Source organism: Orcinus orca, chromosome 4 (assembly GCF_937001465.1).
Source record: "Orcinus orca chromosome 4, mOrcOrc1.1, whole genome shotgun sequence".
Classification (NCBI taxonomy): domain Eukaryota; kingdom Metazoa; phylum Chordata; class Mammalia; order Artiodactyla; family Delphinidae; genus Orcinus; species Orcinus orca.
In genome coordinates this window covers 101,960,098-101,975,353 of record NC_064562.1, presented here as the reverse complement: position 1 = coordinate 101,975,353, position 15,256 = coordinate 101,960,098, and the positions used below count along the sequence as shown (strand labels likewise).

General features: G+C 34.3%; 1 protein-coding gene across 2 annotated transcripts in view; it reads left to right on the top strand.

The window, feature by feature from the left end:
* Positions 1–15,256, top strand: part of TBC1D19 (TBC1 domain family member 19) — a 154,284-nt gene that overhangs the window by 84,009 nt on the left and 55,019 nt on the right. For both annotated transcript variants that reach the window (XM_033421626.2, XM_004266216.4), the window contains 3 exons: positions 1,718–1,790; positions 5,148–5,186; positions 6,762–6,874. In XM_033421626.2, the coding sequence (XP_033277517.1) occupies positions 1,718–1,790; positions 5,148–5,186; positions 6,762–6,874 (225 nt within the window). The remainder of the gene's footprint in view (positions 1–1,717; positions 1,791–5,147; positions 5,187–6,761; positions 6,875–15,256) is intronic.

The window sequence follows — 15,256 nt, the reverse complement described above, 5'->3', positions numbered from 1 at the left end:
CTCACCACTCTTATTCAACATAGTTTTGGAAGTCTTAGCCACAACAATCAGAGAAGGAAAAGAAATAGTTGGCTGGTGGGAAGCAGCAGCGTGGCACAGGGAGATTGGCTCCGTGCTTTGCGATGACCTAGATGGGTGGGATAAGGAGGATGGGAGGCAGGCTTAAGAGGGAGGGGATATGGGGACATGTGTATGCATATGGCTGATTCGCTTTATTGTGTAACAGAAACTAACACAGTATTGTGAAGCAGTTATACTCCAATAAAGATCTATTAAAAAATAAATAAAATAAGATAAAATAAAATAAAATATTGGCTATATCCCCTGTGTCATACAATATATTCTTGTAGCTTATTTATTTTATATGTAGTAATCTATATCTCTTAACCCCGTACCCCTTTCTTGCCAAAAGGGAATTTCTTGAAACTGAAATTTATTAACTCTAAAGAGAAGTTGTTGACTAATTCCTGTTCACTAATTCAGTGTTGTAGAGACAGCAGGTGGGAACTAGAACTCAGTAGTGTGGTTCACTATTTACTGACTCCCCACTGTTTTGTGTCACGTAGCACTGTGCTAAGAACAGGAGGTGCAAATGTGTGTAAGAGATAGTCTCTGTCTTCCAAGAGCTTCAGGCTAATGAGGAGATGGACAGTAAAAAGATAATTTCAATATGGTGTGATTATATTCTTTGATACAGATTGAAAAAAGGTAATACATGTTCATAGAGAAGGAAATCTGAGATTAGGGACCAGGTCTACTGACATAGAGTAAAAAATATCCAAAGCAGTGAATTTTTACCACTTGAGTCATTAAAAATTGGTAACATAAGTTGCAGTGCTTTTTAAAAGTATAGATTAAAATTAGTTTAGTTAAAAATTGAAATATAATGGCAGTTATTTAAAATTGATACAGAAATGAAATGTGTGTTAGGCTGAATAACTGTCTTATGAGGGACGCAAATAAATCACTAACTTAAATAATCATAGATAACTATGAAGGATTAAAACTAATTCCATTTTTTAAAGGAGAAGGGAGTTTGGTTTTAGCAATTAGAATAGTAACAAAACACTGAGGCAAATATTAATAGAAATATTTAATTACTTAGGGAATAAAAATAATGTGAATACTATGGGGTTGTTTTTTATATATTTATAAAACAACAGACAAACATGATTACTTTCCTTAGACATTACTAGATAAGTAGAGGAAGTCTGGAGAGTAAATCTAATTTATTCTTATTTTAGCAGAGTACTTGGTGGTCTAATTTTACTTAAAAATTAATTTAAGTTGTTTTGGATATTTGCAGTATTTATTTGATTAAGAGCTGAGTGAAGTACAGTACCATAGAAAGCACAGATACAGAATTATATTGGTAATTTTAGACAATGAATTTAGAAAATAAAATTGCTAAGTGCTACATATGCTGTGTGTGTATGTATGTTTCAGGAGAGATTTAAGTTTTATTATTCTTTCCTCAGAATAATTATTCCTTACTTTTACTGATTAGTTTGTTACCTAAAAAGGGAAAATTTTGGACTAAAGCATTACTATCTAAAAGTTCAATAATATTCTTTTCTTCTTTAGATATTTGAATGAAGCAAAGATTTATTTTACATTGTAATTTTCATTTAAGTTGATGTTTAGGTGAAGGTGATTTTTTTAAAATAATGTGTAGCAAAGTCTGAGATGCATGGTAATTCTGTGTTTTATTTTTCAGAAAGAATTCTTTGTGGAACTTGGCTTAACTGCAGGGCAACTTGGTATAGATGACTCTACACAAGTGCCTCCTGGTTAGTGTTTCTCCCATATGGCATATACTAAATGAAAATGAGAGTGAGGTTAAGGTTTATCTTGCCATTTCCAAATTAATCTAGTAACTTTTTAAATATCTGACAACTAACATGCTTTTTGCCTCTCCTTGGTTACTATTAATTATTGAATAGAATCTTGTATGTTACAATTATTAGAGTTCAACTAGATATTTGTCTTTTTATTTGAGGGTCTTTAAAATAATTTTGAAAACTCATTAGACATATGTAAGTCATTTTGTTGGCAAAATTCTAAGAGAATGGCTCAATAAATTTTCATGAATTGGACACACCTAACTAAATAACCACCCAGATCAATAAACTGAAGCCCCTTCCTACCATCTTTCAATCTTTATCCCCTGTGTCAAGGATAACCACTATTTTTACTGTTCAGGTCTCATCTCTTGCCTCCTCACACTGTCCCTCCCCCTCCTGCTACTCCCATCCCCACTTCCACACACATGTATGTTCTCTCTCTAATCATACTTGAGAAACTGCTGCAAAATTTTCAAGTGTCCAGATTGATGGCTCTGCCTCCTCTAAATCTTCTGCATCATGATCATCACCATCACCATCATCTTTAGAGGATTTCAGCAGATCTTCAAGTTCCTTGTTGGTAAGGGTTTCTCTACGCTCTTCTGTGTGTTCCTCAACATTGTCTTCAATCATGTCAGAGAAGCCTTCCCCACCAAACTTCCCCTGCAACATTCAAAATACTACTGACTTCTGCATCAGTAGTGGAGAAGCCCCTGAAATCACTGATCACCTCACTCCAGAACTGCCTCCAGCATGCATCGGCGGTCTCAGGACTTAAGGCATCTACAGCCTCTGTGGGAAGCAAAACTGCACCTGCAGTTGTGAAGCTCTTTCGTAAATCAATAATGCTGCTTAGTCAGGGTTAGCATCAGGGGCAGCACGAAACGTCCTGAAGGCAAGGTTGGTGTTAATTCACCTCAGTGCGCTGCTGCAGGAGACAGGAACATCATGTCCACATTCTCGCCAGTGAAGCAGAGTGTTGTCAGTTATGAGGAGGACCTTGAATGGCAGCCCCTTCTCTTCATCCCTTTACTTCAGGAATGAAACACTGCTGGAACCTCTCCAAGAACAAAATGGCCATTGCCCAAGCCTTCTTGTATTGCTAGAACATAGGCAGGCAATTTTTGGTTTTGTTCTTAAGGGCCTGGGGATTGCTTGCTCAGTAGATGAGGCCTGGCTTGATCACGTGACCTGTTGCATTGCCAGACAGCACCAGCCTAAGGTGATCTTTCCAGGCCCTGAACCCTGGGGCCTACTTTGCTGTCTTATGGATATAAGTATGATTGGACATCTTCCAGAACAAGCCCATTTCATCACAATTGAAGATTTGCTCTGGAAGGTAGCCTTTCTCTTCTATAAGTTTTTTGAGCTCTTCTGAGAACGCTGAAGCTCCCTTGGCATCAGCCAATGCTGATTCTCCCATGATCTCTAACTTCTTGAGGCTGTAGCACTTCACATAGTTAGCCAGCCGTCCCTTATGAGCCTTAAACTCCTTCATTCTCCTCAACCCCGTCACAGTAGTATTCACAGAGGCTAAGTGCTTTTTCACACATCATTTTGCCATGAACAGGGATATGCTTCTGTGACATGTCCTCCAGCCACATACTTGACGCCTTTGCGAGCAATTTGTCATGAATGAGAGACCACTTTTGCTGTTGTAGGGGCAGCACAAACACTTCCACAAATTTCACCTTCTTTCTGCTTTATTTTGCAAATGCTCAATTTGTTCTTACTGACCTTATGGACCACCTTGGCAAGAAATATGCCGCTTTTCAAAAGATCTAAGATTTTAATTTTCTTGTTGAGAGATAGCACTTAATGCTCCCTCTTAGCCTTTGAGGGATTGTTTAGCTTTTTAAAAAATTATTATTATTATTTTTAACATCTTTATTGGAGTATAATTGCTTTACATAGCTTTTGAGGGATTGTTTTGACCACTTAATTGCTCTTTAGGAGCCATTTTTTCACAGAAACAAAGGGTGCACACAACGTAAGTGACAAACGAGACACAAGGTGAACAATACTCAAACACAAGTGCTGGAGACTGAGGATCCGTGAAATGGCGGGAGACTACAGCAGGGTATGCCAACACATCAGTTCATTCACACAGATTCAGTGTAGTGCTTGGCACACAGCAAATTCAAGTTTTGCTTTTTTGAACTTTCTGGAATTTTTTTTCAAATGTTTTCAATCCGTGGTTGGTTGAATCCACCGACATAGGGGGCTGACTATTATCAGTAGTGCTTCTGTGCATATTCTTGTGTAAGTCTCCTGGTGCGCATAGGTATAAGATGTGCACCTGAGAGCGATGTGCTGCTATCATAGGGCGTGCATATATTCAGTGTTAAGTAGATGTTGCCAAACAGTTTTCCAAGATGGCTGTACTGATTTACACTCCTACCACCTTTGTATGAGAAGCTCATTTGCTCCATTTCCTTTGCATTTAGAATTGTCAGTCTTTTTCATTTTAGCCATTGTGATGGGTGTGTATTTCATAATGGTTTTAATTGCATTTCTCTGGTGACTGATGTGGTTGGGCATCTTTTCATATGTTTATTGGTCCGTTGGATTACCTCTTTTGTAAAGAACCTGTTCACAGCTTCTGCCTATTTGTGTCAGATAGTTGTCTTTTTTAAATTGACTTACCGGGAGTGCTTTACATGTTCTAAGTACAAGTCCTTTGCTGGATATATGTATTGCAAATACAGTCTTCCACTCTGTGACTTATCTTTTCACTCTCAGTGGTACCTTTTGATGAACAGATATTTCTCGGTTTTAATATGATCTAGTTTAGGAGGTTATTTCCATTATGATTGGTACTTTAAAAACAAATCTTTGTTTCTCCCATACAATCTTTTTAAATGGCATTTGTATAGTGGGATTTCCTATAAAGTATTAAGGCTTTTATTAGATTTGCTTTCATGGTAGATTAGAGTAGAAGTAGGGATTTGCAAATAAAACTATCAGTAAGTTTTGTTTTGTTTTTAGGAAAAAAAGTCAAAGATGAATGGACAAACATTTGTGTTGTGAGAAGATATTCTGTATTATTTTAACAAAGAAAATTAGTTTATCAATCTTTTCTTCTGATTAAATATATTTCCTTTTCATTTCTACAAACTTGAAATAACTTAGAAAAAAGATTTTTCCACATATAAAGATAAATATTCTTATAGTTTCCTGGAGAGCCATTCAGCTTTGAAAATAATTAAAAGCATCAACACCAGAAAACATTTACATAATATTGTTCTAAATGTGGCTGATTATATTTGTGTCTAATAATTTTATTTATTTTATCATTTTTAGAACTTTTTGAAAATGAGCATGTACGTATTGGGCAAAAAGGTAAGCTTTTGATTATACTTATTTTAATTTCTGAAAATGAGATAGTCTCAAGTAAATGTCTGTATCGTATACCCTCAACTGAAATTTAATCTCTGAGAAGCTAAAGACCTAAAAAGGAATAAAATTTAACAATGTAGATAAAACAATGGGAATCTTTATAAAGAGGGGAAATGCATCAATTTGGCTTTATCAATAAATGTCAGGTAAAGAAGTACACAGATGGTTCACTAAAAAGGAAATGATAAATGCAGGCACGCATTTCTCAAGGATATTAGCTTAATCCATTCAACAGTAGAATTTCATTTTAAAATCAAAGAGCCAGGTTCTCTCTCTGATGTGCCCACACCCTTCTCATTAGTGTTAATAGGAATATGCTCCTGCATCAGGAGAGAATAATAGCTGTCACACTTCCCAGCGACTGTTCACCATGGTAGGGCTTAAAAACTGAAGCAGCAAAAAAAAAAAAAAAAAAAAAAAAAAAAAAAAAAAAACAAAAAAAACTGAAGCAGCTGTTAGTGTTCTGGAGAACAAATTTTCCCCATCTTTTTAAGATTCTTTTCCTTATTTTTATAAATCCTGTTTTGTCTTTGAAATATGAAGTGCAGATAAGTCTTGTGTCAGAATAAATCTTCTATAGCAATTATATTATCATGTTCTAAACTCCCTAGTTCAATTTTTCAGAATCCTATTTATTTAGAAGACTGCATTTGTATGATTTGATATTTTCATTAAACACAACTGCAAGTTATCATGTGGTCCCTTTGTTTCATTCTCATTTAGTGTAAGATTTTTTTCCTTTTTCTTTTAAGAAGAAAATATAAGAAAACAAAACTGTTTGACAAATATCAGCAGTTGTCTAGTATTTCTTCTTTTGTTTTTATTTTTTGGTTTTGTTTGTTTGTTTTGGATGGGGGCTTAATTTCCAGACTTAATAGCTAGTATTTTCATTAACATAAAGATGAAAACAAAAGGATAATATATTAATTTTATGAACTTGACTGCTTATGAATAATTTTTGGCCTTTTTAAAAGGTTATCAGATCTTTTTTGTTTTTACTTCTTTAAAAATCCCTCTCTTCTGTTGATTTTGGCAGATAGCTAAAAGGTCATCGAATAGAATGGATATCTACATTCTTTAGAATTCTCAGTCATAATACTTCAAATAGCATACCACTTCCAAATACTAGAACATTCATGACTTAGTAGAATATGCATAAGAAATTTAGGGTTTCTGTAGCTATGACTTCATGTGATGATGAAATCCAAAAATTATTCTACATATGCATCACAAGTTTCACATCCATAGAGCTATAGTTAAAGCACAGTGAAATCAAGGTACCTACATTAAAAACTTTCACCTGGTGGGGTAGGAGGTGGAGGAGCTTATGGCTTGAAACTTACAGGGCTGTAAATAAGGCCACATCAAAAATCTGAGAGTAAAAGAAGATTGTCAAGATATGATGCAATTATGTTAGACATAAAGATGAAATGTTACTTCCCAAAAGATTTTTAAAGATTTCAATGTTATTTCTTACATTATGAATTTTCTAATGAGATTTTAATATACTTTTGACAGTTCTATCAGAACAAGATAGTGCTGCTGCTCAACAGTATATCAGACAAGGAAGTCCCACAGCACTGAGAGCTGAATTATGGGCTCTCATTTTGAATATTTCCAGCCAACCTGAGGTAAGAAGAAAAAGGATGGGCCAGATTTGATATTTGTTTTTCAAAGACCTGCATTCAAAGTAGAAATATTTTTTTCTTAGTCTAATATTTACTCCCTTTTTAATTTTCAAATTCACTGTAGTTTAGAGTTCTAAGATAAGATTAACATATAATTTAATCACTGTGTGCTTAACATAGACGTTTTTGTTATTAATAATTAGTTGGATAGGGTGAACCTATACATACAACAGAACAATAAGTAAAATCTTAAGAAGTGGAGTCCACCAATTCAGATCAGTGAAAATGTGTGGTAGAACTGGGAGTTATAATAGGGAGAAATAAAGATGGACAGCTCAATATATGTAAATGACTACTTTGTCCCTACAGTTACTTTCAAAATATGCACGATTTTTATGGGTTTAAAAATTGACAGATTATGTGGGAATGTTATTTTTCTAAGTATAAGAACATCTTATTTTAGGAAATAAAATGAATATGAGGAGAAATCACCAACAGACAGGTAATAGATTCAACAAAGAAACAAGTGTAAGACATTGATTCTTTTTGAAATATTTTGGAGAATTTTTTTTTTTTTTTTTGCTGAAGCCCACTGATCCTATAAGTCATCTATTTAAAGATTTTAATAAATAGCAAACTAATAGTTCCCTAACCTAGCAGTTAAAAACATGGGTTTTGTTTAGAATCATATGACCTAGTTTCAACTCCTAGCTCCCTCAACTTATTTGAAATAAGTCATTGAGTGAGTTAAATTTCTTCAAACTTCAACTTACCCATACTTAGATATAGGTAATAATTTTTATATCCCAGTGTGGTTGAAAGAATTAAATGAAATCTATGTGAGTCTTTTATTAACACAGTACTTGATATAACAGGTCACCATTGATGGTAGCAATAGTAATTACATATTACATGTAATTATGTTATAAATTAATTATAATTTATAATAATGCAGTTTTTAAGAAAATCAAACATTATTAACATATATTATAAAAACTACACCTGTAACCTTTGCAAATTATGTATGCATGCTTGTGTGTGTGTGTGTGTGTGTGTGTGTGCGTGTGTGTGTGAGTATTTTAAATCTCCCGATCGGAACAGCACTATCAAAAATCACTTGCTTCCTTTTTGAAAGAATAAACCTTGTGATTTATTTTAGAGCAGTTTTAAACCAAATGATACTACTGATGTTTTGAGGTGACACTTTAAAAGTAACAGTTTACAAAACAGTTTTGAGTGTACGCTGGGCATTTTTTGTGAGTGTATCAACTCTTGTAGAAGAGGTAGTAGTTCTTGTCCTGACCTGTGTAGATGACCTACCAACTTCACTGATCAGGAGCTAAGTTAGCAAGTCCTGTCTCTGCAGAGGAACTAACTACTACCATTTCAGAAATAGATTTAGAATTTTTCCAGAAGTATAGTTGTAGAATAAAAGTAGTAATCCCAGATAATGATTGTATAAAGTTCAAAGGCAGTTTTTATACTTGAATTCTGGAGTTAAGTTATCTTGATTTTCTATATTCAAAATGGCAAATCTGTAAATAGAAATTAATATTATCAGAAGGCAATCTTGATTTTATTGAATAAAACATTTTCTATCACTTACACTTATTTTCACTGTAAATGTGTGACCTGAACAAACTATAGCGGTTCCGAAATAATTGTTGTAGGTGGTACATTAGAGGGTGGAGGGGGAGAGAGCGAGAGGCAGAGAGAGGGAGAATACTTACTTCTTATGAAGAATACTTTATCAGAACTTTTTGTTCAATTACTTTCCAATCACTTAAAATAAGCTACACACACAAATGCATCATAGTTGAGGAGTTAGATAAATGGAATATTTCAAATTTCACACTCATAAAGCTATTTTTAAAATCTTACCTCAAGGGCTTCCCTGGTGGCGCGGTGGTTGGGAGTCCGCCTGCCGATGCAGGGGACACGGGTTCGTGCCCCGGTCCGGGAGGATCTCACGTGTCGCGGAGTGGCTGGGCCCGTGGGCCATGGCCGCTGAGCCTGCGGGTCCGGAGCCTGTGCTCCGCAACGGGAGAGGCCACAACAGTGAGAGGCCCACATACCGCAAAAAAAAAAAAAAAAAAAAAAAATCTTACCTCAATAGAAAGACTTGGGATTTAATGCTTTAAGTTCCTAGCAGTTAATTTATTTAGTACTTTTACTAGAACATTATTTAACTTTGATTTTTTTCTCTTTTTAAGAAAATATGTGATAAGTTTAAAAGAATTGCTTTTATATATTTTCTTTTCTACAGCTCTCTAGATCTCTGGATCAAAATATCCATATTTAGTAAACATTCATATTTAAATATTTTGCTTAATTTCAGTTTGCTAATTAAAAGTAGAAAATTGTCTTATACTTTGTTCTAGGTTCTTGCTTACTGATAAGATAGCCAAGATGAGTATTAACATTTAAGATTTCCTTTAGTGATTTCACAATAAGGTTCTCCACAACCTGACCTAAAGGTCTGCAATAATGCCTGACCATCCTAGATCTTTCTGGTCAGCTCACCTAGTCTTCCCAGTGCCTGTTTCTGTCCTTCACTCTCCTCAGCCACTTATTTTCAGAGTCTTAGCAAAAGATCTCACCTTCTCCTAACCAGAGAAAACAGAAGTCATCAGAAGGAACTCATTCAAATTCCTTCCACCAAACCTGTAAACTTACTTGCATCAGCACCTGTTCTTGCCTCTACTTTTACATCTAAGCCTTGTGCAAGAAAAGTCTATGCTAGATGCTCCTACTTCCTTAATCCCATTAATCACTCAGTCTACCATAGTCTGGCATACACCCCACTACATGACTATAACTGTCCTAGCTAAAGTTACCAAGGAACAGTGGATACATTTTAGTCTTTACATCTACTGCATTTGATACTATTATCTATTCTGCCCTTGAAATATTCTTGGTCTTTAATTTAGTTCATCCTGTTTTCTTAGTTCTTCTTTCCCTCTTTTTCTTTTTTTTTTTCTTTTTTTTTAAGTCTGCATTTGGGTTCGCCTGCTAGACCTCAAGTGCTTGTATTTCTCAGAATTCAATTTTGATCCTCTTTTCACCCTGCACATTTTCCCTGGACTGTCTCATCTACAGTCACCTTTTCCATAATGGCTTCAACTCTGTTTTCAACCAAACTTTGTCTTAAGCCTAAAACTTTTATTTCCAGTTTCCTGCAGAACTCTAATACATGGTCTGAAAGTGTATCAGACTCATGATATCTGAAAGAAAAGGTATAATCTTTACCTCAATTTATTTGTGGTCATCCAAGAGATGCTGAATTATCTCTCTTCCCACCTGAAAAAAAAAAACCTTGTCAGACTTTTGTCTTCTTGGATATTCTACTTTTCTTTCACGTGCAGTTTATTCCATCACCTTTTCTGAGAAGCCTTCCTAATATCTCCTCTACCTTGTCTTCTCCCAACTCCATCACTGCTACTCTTAGATACTTCCTTCATTTTTCTCCCACCATAACCAGTGCAGGAGCAAAGACCTAAAGACAGAGAAACATATACCATACTTCTTACTTTATTTGGCTGCCTCCCTTTCTAGATTGAGTACCTGAGGACAGGGATTTTTTTCTTCTTCATCATCTGTAAAGTCAGTATCTTGTACAGCATCTAGAAATGGTCAGCTCATCTAAATGCTTAATGAACAATTAAGTATAAACTGTTAGGAATGTTCTGTGAGTTCTTTGACTTCCTGAGAGTATATTTCCTTTTTTCTTTAGTTAAAGAGATAGTGTGTAAGTCTGCATAAAATAGATACATATACTAAAATTTAAATATTCTCTGATGCTAAAAATTTGGGCTATTTTGCTTTTCAAAGATTGCTTTTTGTAATCATGATTTATTACTGTTAAATATCTATTTTGCCAAAGCTTATACAAAATACTCTTGAAATATCCTATTACATTATTGGTAATTGTTATATTTTATAAATTCTTGTTTTATAATGTCTTTGGTATTAGGGTAATGTTGGCCTCATAGAATGAATTAAGAAGTATTCCTCCTGCTTCTGTCCTCTGAAGGAGATTGTAGAATACTGGCAGAATTTCTTCCTTAAATGTTTGGTAGAATTCACCAATGAGGCCCTCTGGGCCTGGTACTGTCTGTTTTAGACACTTATTAATTATTAAATCAATTACTTTAATAGATGTAGGCCTATTCCGATTGTCTGTTTCTTCTTGTGTGAGTTTCAGCAAATTCTGTCTTGTTCAAGTAATTGATCCATTTCATCTAGGTTACCAAATTTGTGGGCAGAGAATTGTTCATAGTATACCTTTATTATCCTTTTAATGTCCATAGGATCTGTAGTGATGTACCCGCCTTCATTTCTGATTTGGGTAATTTGTGTCCTTTCTCTTCTTTTTTTTAGTTAGCCTGGCTAAAGGCTCATTTGTTTTATTGATCTTTTCAAAGAACTAGCTTTTTGTTTCAATTATTTTTCTCTATTGATTTCCTGTTTTCAATTTCATTTATTTCTGCTCTAATTCTTATCATTTCTCTTCTTCTGCTTACTTTCAGTTTAATTTGTTCTTCTTTTTCTAGTTTCCTAAGGTGGAAACTTAGATTATTGATTTTTAGATCTTTCTTGTTTTCTAATTTATGCATGCATTCAATTCTATAAATTTCCATCTAAGCACTGCTTTTACTGCATCCCACAAATTTTGATAAGTTACCTTTTCATTTAGTTCAAAATATTTTTAACTTTCTCTTGAGATTTCTTCTTTGACCCATGTGTTATTTAGAAGTATGTTGTTTAATCTCCCTGTATTTGGGGATTTTCCAGTTATCTTTTTGTTATTGATTTCTAGTTTAATTCCACTGTGGTCTGAGAGCAGACATTGTATGATTTCTATTCTTTTAAATTTGTTAAGGCTATGTTTTATGACCCAGAATGTGGTCTATCTTAGTGAATGTTCCATGTGAGTTTGAGAGGAATGTGTATTCTACTGTTATTGGATAAAGTAGTGTACAGGTGTCCATCATATCCAGTTGATTGATGGTGTTGTTGAGTTCAACTTCGACCTTACTGATTTTCTGCCTGCTGAATCTATTTCTGATAGGGAGGTGTTGGAGTTTTATTTCAATTGGAAATGCATGGTTTATTTAATAAAGGATGCTGATAACCGTTCTTCTGAAAGAAAACTCAGACCTTTGGCTTACCATATATAAAAATAAATTCCATGTAGGTTATAAACATTTAAATTAAAAATATCAATTTTAGGGGCTTCCCTGGGGGCGCAGTGGTTGGGAGTCCGCCTGCCGATGCAGGGGACACGGGTTCATGCCCCGGTCCGGGAAGATCCCACATGCCGCGGAGCCTGCGCATCCGGAGCCTGTGCTCCACAGTGGGAGAGGCCACAACAGTGAGAGGCCCGCGTACCGCAAAAAAAAAAAAAAAAAAAAAAAAAATCAATTTTAGAAAAAACTAGAAAAATATTTGTATAAACATGTGATGTAGGAGAGCCTTGCCTAAGGGAAGCAAGAAAATCCAAAGCCATAAAGAATTTTTTTAAAATTTGTCAATGTATACCATAAACAAAAATCAAACAACACATATTAATTTGAAGAAAAAGTATTTGTAACACAAATGACAAAAGGTTAATCTTCATTATCAATAAAGAGCCTGACAAATTAATAAAATAAATGTAATCTAATAGAAAAATATGTAAGTCATTGAAGTGGAAATTCAAATGACCAGTAAGCATATGAAAGAATGTCAACTTTATTAGTATTTGGGAAAGTGCAAATTAATACAACAGTAAGATAACCATTTTTCATCCATGGAAAAGTTAAAATGGTGAGGATATAGGTAAACTTTGTGCTCTCATGGGTTGCTGGTGGGAATTTGAATTGATACTTTTTTGGAAAGTAGTTAGGCAATTTGTAGTCCAACTAAAGATATATGTGCGTGTGTGTGTGTATATATATATATATGGCCTTCAGCCTACAATCCTACCTTTGCCAGTTTATCCCATAGATACAAAAGCATATGTGCATGAGGATATTTACTGCAGTATTTGTAGTGACAAACAACTAGAAACAACCTGAGTAGCCATCTATAGGCTAAAGGAATGGTTAAATAAATTGTGATACATCTGTAGCACAGCTTCAAAAATATTAAAGTGTATGTAGTTATTAAAAAGACATAGAGAGATGACCATGATATACACTAGAAACTGAAAAATAAGTATAGAATGATTCCATTTTATGTTAAAAAAACAACTAAAACCCTTAAATATTATATATTTGTATAAGCATGGAGAAAAGTATGGAAGAATACAAATTACAAATAATGTTACAAATACAATACAAATAACATTAGTTTCTTCAGTGTGGTGGCAGGGAAGAAGAAAAGGTTATTAACTTTTTCTTTATCCAGCTTTAGATTGTTTCACTTATTTTAATGGTCATATATCAGTTTGTAATTTTAAACTTATTTTATTTTTAAAAAGAGACATAACTCTAAGCATCTTAGCTTTTCCACTGTGTTCCCTAGAAGACATTAAAGTATAATACTGTGCCCTTTGCCCGTTGTCAAGGATTGGTATTTGAATTAGGTGCTGTTCCTGACTTTAAAAATGTTTTTTTATTCTAGCCAGAGAGATGGATTTAATAAATACAATGGAAGGTAAATAAAATAGTAAAATAATTTTGCTTTAGGTAAGAAATCAAAACAACATGAATGAGAACAAAGTAAGGCTTTTTAATTAAAATTAAAATGACTAAAAATAGCCAGTAAATCCCCAGATTATCTTTATGCAAAGAGCACTTTGCCTCAAATCAGAGAACTGTGTATTAAGCATCTTTCAAGACAAAGAAATCGTGTTTCAGGAAACATAGGGTTGGACACCACCCTGCCAAGGCAGCTGCATGCAACAGATATTCTTCTTTGTCCCAGGCGAACCTGTCTCACAACTCTTATTTGAGGGAATGTCTTCAGAAAGAATCACGTAGACTGGGATGTACTGATGGAGCCAAGCAGTATTTGGATATGGGTGGAAACCAGGGCTAAAATGCCCAAGACATGGATGGAGGGATTTGGAGGAACACAGGGATCAGCTGAAGTAGTGAGATGATATTTCCATCTCTCTTTAACACAACTACTACCCATTTAGTCTTAACCTTTTTTTTTTAACCTTTATTATTTATTATGAACACCCCGACCAACTATTAGCCTGATGCTTAACTGGATTACGTCTTATGTCCCTCCTCCCTCTCTGCCTTCCCCTGTCTTTTCTTCTTTTTCCTTTCCTCCCCTTTTCTCCTCTTCCTATCTTTCCTCTCTTCCTTCTTATTTCTTATTCTCTATTAAATTAAACATTAGCCAAATCTTATCACTGTTTAGAGTTAGATTTTCTAATATAATACCATATTCTTTTTTTTAAACTGATTTTTTTGCTATTACAATTTTTTAAAATTTTTATTTTATATTGGAGTATCATTGCTTATCAGTGTGTTAGTTTCAGGTGTACAGCAAAGTGATTCAGTTATACATATACATGTATCTATTCTTTTTCAAATTCTTTTCCCATTTAGGTTATTACAGAATACTGAGCAGAGTTCCCTGTGCTATAACTGATTTTTATTTACTTTTCTAAAAACCTGGACTCAGATGTAAAGAAAAGTACACTGCTGATTCTATTGATCAATGTCATTGAAAGTCCTAAACCCTTATTATTGTCCATTAGCCAGATGAGATGAGAGTGTTTCTCATTATCTCTTGGAAATTTATGTATCTTCTCAAGCTGTGCTTAAATCATGTACAGGTTAACTGCATAGGATTCTGTATAGTTATAATCATTATATTTTGAACTAAAAACTGAATAATAAAAGATTTTTAATCTATAAAAAAAACCCTGATGTTTTTCATATGCTCTATGATTACTTTTACTACCAGGGCTGATTTAGTATGTTTAAACTTTTTTATTTTATAATAATTTAGATATTAGAAAGGCAGTGTAGTGTAGTCATTCTGGGTTTTTATATAGGTTTCAGGGCTTTCCTGGGATCAAATCTTACTACCTTTGTGGCCTTGGACAGCAAGTTACTTCTTTCTCTGGGCCTTAATTTCTCAAATGTAAATGGGAATAATAATCATTGTTGAACAGTTTTATTTTGTTGGTATGGGATTAAATAGATTAACTCATGTGTAGTGGGATTAAATAGATTAACTCATGTGTAAAACAGTTCCTGACACCTAGTAATTACTTAATAAATACTGCATTTGCTATATTTTTCTTTTTAAAAAAAAATTTATTTATTTTGGGCTGCGTTGGGTCTTCGTTGCTGCATACGGGCTTTCTCTAGTTGCGGTGAGCGGGGGCTACTCTTCGTTGTGGTGCACGGTCCTCTCATTGCAGTGGCTTCTCTTGTT